The 8,547-nt window shown below is 32.3% G+C and overlaps 1 protein-coding gene across 1 annotated transcript; it reads left to right on the top strand.

Moving 5' to 3' along the window:
* Positions 1 to 1,217: 1,217 nt before the first annotated feature.
* LOC143577892 (uncharacterized) lies at positions 1,218 to 8,118 on the top strand. Its single transcript, XM_077061615.1, has 8 exons — positions 1,218 to 1,522; positions 2,019 to 2,166; positions 3,473 to 3,623; positions 4,373 to 4,498; positions 4,579 to 4,659; positions 5,737 to 5,929; positions 6,810 to 7,080; positions 7,608 to 8,118. Exons 1-8 carry the CDS (start codon positions 1,298 to 1,300, stop codon positions 7,826 to 7,828), a joined length of 1,416 nt encoding a protein of 471 aa, XP_076917730.1. The 5' UTR covers positions 1,218 to 1,297; the 3' UTR covers positions 7,829 to 8,118.
* The last annotated feature ends 429 nt before the right edge of the window (positions 8,119 to 8,547 follow it).

Raw genomic sequence — 8,547 nt, 5'->3', positions numbered from 1 at the left:
TAATACACCAAACAAGGGTAAATTAAGACACTCATTTTTAAGTAATTTACAACATTTAAAGCATGGGGTATATGTGTTAGTAAGGGTAAACTTGTCTTTTAAACACAATTCATTCAACTTACAAGTTTGGTCCATCATCTTTAACCATATTATGTTTTTAATTTAAGTTGTAAACTAACTTCCCACCCATGATTTTTAAACGACTATAGCACTTTCAAACGTTAATATTTTTATAAAAAAATTACATCATAAAAACGAACATTTTATTCTCTTTAATTTGGATATGATATCGTTATATTTTTTCATTTTAAATAAATTAATATGTTACGTAGGGGTGTTCAGTGTCGGTTTTGATGGATTTTAAGTTAAACTTGTGAGTCCAACCGTTAATACTGATTTTGTTGTCGTCCAAAACCAAACTCAACCATTGAAATTTAAAACCGAATCGTTACTAACGGCCTGGTTCTAGTTTGGTTTCACAATTTAAACTTTAATAATAAATTTAGTTTAAAATAATTATTAATTTAAATGTACCATCAATTTTAACTAAACACCAACATAATATGATACTTGAGAGGATCATAAATAAAAAAATAATAATTTTAGCCACATAAATGGTATATATTAATGGAAGATCTAAGACGTGAAATAATAACAACAAAGATCACAGAATGAATCATACTACAATTATGTTAATTTGAAGTTGTATAACCAAGTTATTTGTAATAAAAAGATTATGTTCAATTAAATTTTAACTATATCAAATATATATTACAAAACATATCTAATAATTAATAATAAAAAATATTAAAATGCATTCAATATTTATAGTCTGGTCTGGCTTCATATGGTCGGTTGCCAGTATACACGTGAACCAACCGTTCATTACGTTTTGAAAATTTTGAAACCGACCAACAAACCGAAAGTAAAAAAAGAAAAAGAAAAAAGAAGTCAAACCAATGACCGGTTTAAACGATTTCAAGGTTTTAACTGAACCATAAACACTTATATTTGTTATGTGATTAACAGGTTCAAACACCCGCTGCATTGCGCGAGCACTTTGATACTTTATCAAAGTAAAAATTTTGTATAGTTTATAGTCGTCAGTCACGAGTATCTGTTTATGATGTGGTGAGTATACGCATTCCTCAATTATTCACTCTTTCGATTCTATATTTCAATTCAAATCAAATCAAATCAAAACCAAACCCTTACTCACTCGGATTCAAATCCCTCACTCAAATTAAACCATTCATAATCAATTGCCACTTGCCGGAACCCTACTGAATGTCCGGCAATGGACGGCTCTACTAGCAGCAGAGTTACGATGGCCAGTAGCAGCAGCAGCGTTACCCGCCGAAGGCGAGTGGTTGCCAACAAGAAGCAGCAGCGTCACTCTGCCCACTGCCTGTCGGTCAACAACAGCGTCAGAAAATTACACAGGCGTGAGATTTCCTCCAAACGACACCGTTCTCTTTCCCTCACTAATTCTGCTCACCGCTTTCAGAACATCCGCTTGACGGTAATTTACTCCATCTGTATATGTTAGGGTTACTTTCATTGGTATCATTTTAGGTTTTGTTATTAGTTGCAATTATAATTATATTGCTACGGTAGAATTAGTTAATTATGCTGCATAATTATCAATGCGATATCGAATTACAGTAAATTTTGAATGCTATATGAATCGATATATGTATCTGCAACTCTGCAAGTTCTGTTCTATACTATAATCTATACATTTGAAAAAGCCCTAATTATCTGCTCTTATAGCATTCCTTGTTAACGAAATATTAGCCGAGAATTTAACTAACATTGATTCTTTTAAGATTAGTAATCTGTTAGGAATAATTTATGTTACTGATTTCTATAAATTAGTAACAACATGCAATTTCGATATATTAAATATTTACATTCATGATCAGAATCCATATGTTTTTTTATTCTTATTTGTTACTTACAAATTAGGAATAAGATGTCCATGTTTTTCTGAATAACTGTACTATGAATTCAAACAGGAGCAATATGATACTCATGATCCCAAAGGACAATCATCATTTGTATTACCATTCTTGACTAAAAGGGCAAAAGTCATTGAAATAGTGGCAGCACATGGTATAGTATTTGCTCTTGCAAGTTCTGGTGTTTGTGCAGCTTTTAGTAGAGGTAATGATGCTAACATATTATTATCTGCAATTTTTTTTGTCATGTAAAAATCTCCATGCATGTCCTTCTAAAAGTTCAAAGTTTCATATACATATACACACATGTGAATCCTTCTAAATATCATCATCATCGTACTCAGTATATCCCACCAATAGCAAAGCTATGGTAGGGTCTGAGGAGGGTAAGATGTAGACAACATTACCTCTAACTTTTAGGAATAGAGAGATTGCTTCCGGTGAGACCCCCGACTCGATAGTAGTTTTGCATCAAGTCTTGGACATAAGATACATAACACTCAACCATCGTGACACCGGTCGATTGGTGCATGTACTATTGTCTTTCGGCTATCAACGCCACCACATGATGCCTGATTAATCTTCCGCCACTTTTAACCTTATTTTCACGAGATTAGTAAAATAACGTTAAAATCAGTGCAATTTCACTTTTGCCCACCCGAAGGTTCACACATATATGCATTATATGAGCGCACCGCAAGCAGGGCGTATCATATTTTTTATCTTTTCAAAATGCTAAAAATATCACATTTACGTTTATCATCTTTGTTCGTTTACACGTGTTTAAGTTCATCATTGTGTATATTCATGTAAATCTTTTAAGCCCATTACTATTTGTCTAATTTTATGATAATATATTATCACTCATTACAATTTAGTCGTGTTTTGTTATTTTTTTTTGGCTCAACAGTTTTATTTTACTTGTGATTATTGTTCGCTCAATTATGTCGTTTATATTCGTTCATCTATGTTCAGTTATGTCCGTTTGTTTACATTCATGGACCTTTCATTTATAATGTTAGAAAACACACATAAGCTAACATGAACGTGTTCATTTTCTTAATGAACACAAACAAGAAGGTTACGTTCATTAGTTGTTCGTGCCCGATCGTTTGTTGGGTTAAAGTTAAACGAATGAACATGCCCCGTTCATGTTTGTTTAGAGGCCTAGTCAGTTTCTGTATAACGATATGTGCCACCCAATAAACAAAGAGAACATTATGAGATGAGATGGTTAAAAGTGATACTGGTGTATTTTTTTTATTTGTTAAGTGAAATAAATTGTTAATTTGTTAAAAGTAACTGATATTAGTTAGCTTACTATGGAATGAAAAAACATTATGGTATGTTTTATGAAAAGTTGAATATGATATTATGAAGTTTAGATGGATATACATCATACATGAAATTTTGAACTATTTGAAGGATGTATTAGGTGTTATTCTTTCGCTATATTTAAAGCCAGAACAATCTTATATAAAGGTTTCTTTTGGCTGGCACTCTTAATGCAGATACAAACAAGAGGACATGTATGTTGAATATATTTCCAGATGAAGTCATCCGTAGCTTGTTTTACAATAAAAATAACGACTCGCTAATTACAGTTTCTGTATATGCTTCAGACAATTTCAGTTCACTCAAATGCAGATCAACAAGAATAGAGTGAGTCTATCTATTATTTGCTTTTATATATTCTGCATCCGTAGTTTACAAGTGACAATTTTGACCTATTTACTTCAATTTGGGTTAATGTATTCATTAAAAGGGAAACGAGCCAAAGGGTCAAAAGTTGACCAAAAGCTACTTTATATAAAGATAAGGCAACTACCATGATAATAAATTTTTTAATAATAATTAACACATTAATTTTTTTTAATATGTTTTAAGAGATGGGTAAATAGTGTTGGCATATTTTACCCTTTTACTTTTGTGAATGGGTCGGTTTTGGTTTTGTTTTATCTCAAACCTGTTAAATAAGAAAATAACAAAATCTTTAATGTATATGACCTTCTAAATCATTTTGTTCAAAGATTTAGATCAATGTTGAGATGATATTGCTTTTTGTAATCATAATTAGGGCATTAACTATTTTTATAAAAAGTTCTAAGAAACGGGAAAAAACTATTGACCATTTTGACCCATTTACTTGGTTGGGTTGATTCGTGCTATGTTTCGTGTCGTCTCAAATGGGCCAAATAAATAAATTAGCTAAAAGAGGAACATGTCAAATAAGTTGAAACTTGAAAGCCGCCTAAGAGTTAATTTCACAGATAGTCCATGGGGTTTGTCAAAACTAAAGTAGCGTAACAAATTTGGGTACTAAAGGTTAATTACACAGATAGTCCATGCATCGGTTCGTTTCCAAATACTTGTAATGTTGTATTGGTATTTACTTTCTTTTGTAATGTTAGATACATACAAAGAGGTCAACCAGATGATGGTTTTCCTCTATTTGAATCAGAGTCTTTAAAATGGCCCGGTTTTGTGGAGTTCGATGATGTTAATGGGAAGGTGCTTACATACTCTGCACAAGACAGGTATTTTCATTTTTTCAAAATATTATTATTTCATTGAACGCATAACGATTTTTGTTGACTTTTTGTTTGTTTTACTAAAGCATATACAAGGTCTTTGACTTGAAGAATTATACATTGTTATACTCTATAACAGACAAGGATGTAGATGAAATCAAGATCAGGTAATTTGTTATTTACTTTTACTTTCTGTTTTATGATCTTTCATCCTTGATACATTCCTGTTTGACTTTCTGGAGGTCAACATATTGAATGGGTATTGTGGTAAAATTAGCTCTCGCTGTGAGGTGTTGCTCTCAGAGACTCAGACCTATGAAAGTGTTTAGGCTGTAAACGTGAACGAACATGAACTGTGCATGTTCACGTTACCTAACTTTAATCGAATAAAAGATTGATCACAAATGATTGACCGGCGTGTTGTTTGTTAAGAAAATGAACGTGTTCATTGATGTTCGTTCGTTAACAGTATAATTGAATGGGTCACGAACATAAACGGCATATTTGAGCGAATACCATTAAAAGCAAACATGAACATCAATTTGTTAAGTTTTTGATTAATAAAACTAGACAAAATTGTAAAGGGTGATATTTTAGTTTCATAAAACTAGACTAAGGTGTAATGGACATAAATCAATTTAATGAATATATAAACGAAAGAACATAAGTGAACTAACATTAGCGAACAAACATAAGTGAACGAATATTAACGAACAAACATAAATGAACATTAACAAACATATGCGATCTTAAATAAACTGTTCATGTCTGTTTTTTTTTCTAAATAAACACACGTAAATGAAAGTTCACAAACATACATGAACGAACGAGATGTGTGTTCATGTTCGTTTGTTTAACTAAATGTTGATCATGTTCGTTTGTATATTAAATAAATGAACATAAACAAACTTTACACCAAACAGTTCACTATAACGCTTGGTTCATTTACAGGCCCAAAAGTGTTTTGTGAAAATTAGTTGTAGCTGAAAGGTGTAAAATGACAAAAAAAAGATGTACATGCCAAATGGCAAACAGAATTAACTTGGGTAAAATGGTAACTTTTTTTACTAAAGACTTATTAACAACTAACAAGTAGTTTGCAGTTATAGATTAACAAAAGGTGGTTGAACAATGACCTTAAATTGAAGGAGAAACGTATATTTTTTAGTTTGTTATTGCAGAATCATATCCTGATTTTTAATATATTAGTTATCATGCTAATGTTTTTTTTTCTTTTGTAACAGTCCCGGGATCATGTTATTGATTTTCTCTAGGGCTTTGAGCCATGTTCCTTTGAAAATATTATCAATAGAAGATGGCACAGTTTTAAAGGATTTTAGTCATTTGCTTCATCGCAATAGGAAGGTGGATTTTATAGAGCAATTCAATGAAAAGCTTCTTGTGAAGCAAGAAAACGAGAACCTTCAGATACTTGATGTATGTTCTATATTCCATTTCTTTACTATTATAATTCTTTTTAGAGCTTTAACTAGAGGTGGCAATGATTATTGATTACCCGTTTAGTTATGAACGGGTCGGTTGATTTTTTTTAATCTCAAATGGGTCTATGGGTTGACTGGATAGAACATCCTTAATTGTATATTTTTGAGGATTTAGATGTTTATGTGATACGTTTGTAATCATGTTAACGCTTTAAAGAACGAAAAATTGTTTGCAGGTCAACCCCGCGTAACTTGTTTTAACCAGTATTTCAAGTCGAACGCGTTTTAGCCCGTTATTCAACCCGCTCATGTTGCCACCTCTAGAGCTTTATATATATATAATTAATTTCATATGTAGTTATAATGTATAAACCCTTTTACAAGCTTAGAAGTTCACACGTCTTTGTATTTTTCATCATATCATGTTTACACATTTCATGGTAAATAAATTAAAAGTATTTTCTTATATCAATTCGTTTATTCAGTGAAACATGCTGTTATATATAACTGATTTTGTTTTAGATGAGTATGATATTTTTGGTCTTTTGAAAAAGATAAACATGATGTAATGAATCTTGGAAAACTATATATATGAAATTTTAATCTTTAGAAGGATATAGATGGATTTCCGCTCGTGTGTGCTACTCGATATTGGCTCGCCAGAAGCTCGAATCAAGCCGAGCTTAAACGAGGTTGAGCCTAAAAGTAAGCTAAGCCCAAGCTTCACTTATTGAGTTCAAGCTAGTTCGCGAGCCTGTTATTTATACACTTTTAATTTAATATATTTTATTCTATAATATTAGTTATGTATAAAAACAATACTTGATTCTGCCTGATACTCAGTGTATGAATACTAACTACTTTCTCTGCTGTAGGTACGAAATGCTGAGGTGAAAGAAGTCAATAAAACCGAGTTCATGACTCCATCTGCGTTTATTTTTCTATACGAAAATCAGTTATTTCTAACTTTCAGAAACCAAACTGTTTCTGTTTGGAATTTTCGAGGAGAGCTTGTGACATCATTTGAGGATCATGAGTTATGGCATTCCGACTGCAATACAAATAATATCTATATTACAAGTGATCAAGGTCTTATAATTTCTTTCTGCAAAAGTGATTCAAATGATCAACGAATTAGTGGCAAAGGTATGTTTTTATGCACTACTGTAATAATATTTGCCTTTAGGGATATAATGTAGGTGAAGCCCACCCATAGATTGAAAACTACTTTACAGGCCACCCAAGTATGTATTCGTACTTTACTGGTTTTATGGGTCTTACCATTTAAGCTTTGAAATTTTTGGCCAAAAAAAAAATTGGTTCAAAATAATAATTAATTGATCAGTTTACACTTGAGTTAAAATATTTGTGCTACATTTTTTATGATGTTATTTCACACTCAAAAGTAAAAAATTAGACATGAAACTCATAAAATTTGCAACGGTTTGGTTTTTCCGGTTTTAGATATGTGCAAAACCAAAACCGAACCGAAAATTTGGTTGTTTTTGTATGGGCTCGGTTATTTCAGTTAAGGCTTGTTTTTTTTTCTGTTTCATGCACACCCCTATATGACCCATTAGAGGCATATCATAATCAAATTTAACTCTTTGATCAATAAACGAGTTAATATTGGCACCTTTTAGACTTCTTACACATATTGTTTGCGGTTGCAGCTGGTTCTATTAATATTAGCAACATATGGACAGGAAAATGTGTGGCTAAAATAAACACCGCCAATGCGGTTCTCAGTGATGATAGTAAAAGGCAAGGAGCTAATAAGAACCAAATGGTTGCAGACGCGCTTGAAGAGATAACCGCACTTTACTTTGATGAAGAACGTAACGAGATTTATACGGGTAATAATTGCGGTTTGGTTCATGTTTGGTCTAACTGAAGATTGCAAGAGATTAATTTAACTTCTCTAATTAAATAGCTTCTCAAGTGTGTGTGTATTGTGTGAGGTACTAAGTATGAATATAAGATTGGTTTTAGGTTGTGGAGTGTGCAGATTTCATGATATTTTTCTGGTTTTTTGTTTGATTTAAATGTGCATTAAATATTAATAGTTTGGTTAAGTTTTCAGAAACGTATGTTTCAATCCTATTTTTACTCTGTTGGTAGGGGTGCGTATGGGCCGGAATGGTTGGGATATTGTTCCAAGACAAAACCAAACCCAAAAATTGGTTTTTGGGATGTTGAAAATTGAAACTATCTGGTCTTTAAATAGTTTGGTTATGATTTTATAGGTTAAAAGTTATCGGTTATGGTATGATTAAAATTTTTCTCACAGAATTACTGGGCTGTATGTTAAAAAAAGAAAAGAAAAATTACTGGGCTGTATCGTTAAAAGTTCGGTTATGATTTTATAATTAGTGGTTTTGGGAAGGGGTGGTTCGGATCAGTTGTGTGTACTGTGAGGCGTGGAGTGTTGTTCTATTTTTCTTGCAAACATGTTAGGGTGTCGGGTTTGATGTGTCGGTTGGGGTGAAATTTCTTTGGCAACCTGAGGTGGTGTTTCTGGCGGTCCCTAGACCAGCCAAGCCCACCCCATTGTGCTCCGTTCACCCGAAGACCGTGGATTTCTTGATTCTCGAAAGAAAAACGATAAACCGT

The sequence above is a fragment of the Bidens hawaiensis genome, unplaced genomic scaffold (assembly GCF_021521415.1).
Source record: "Bidens hawaiensis isolate Kalapana, Puna unplaced genomic scaffold, B.hawaiensis_p1.1 tig00028894_1, whole genome shotgun sequence".
NCBI lineage: Eukaryota > Viridiplantae > Streptophyta > Magnoliopsida > Asterales > Asteraceae > Bidens > Bidens hawaiensis.
Note: the sequence above shows the minus strand (reverse complement) of the source record. Positions and strands in the feature narration are given on the sequence as shown.

Excerpts from the sequence above, each read along its gene's own strand:
- LOC143577892 (XM_077061615.1), top strand. The coding sequence starts at position 1,298 with ATGGACGGCTCTACTAGCAGCAGAGTTACGATGGCCAGTAGCAGCAGC. Across the intron at positions 5,930-6,809 it reads AGAACCTTCAGATACTTGAT|GTACGAAATGCTGAGGTGAA; the intron begins GTATGTTCTATA and ends TCTCTGCTGTAG. Across the intron at positions 7,081-7,607 it reads TCAACGAATTAGTGGCAAAG|CTGGTTCTATTAATATTAGC; the intron begins GTATGTTTTTAT and ends TTGCGGTTGCAG.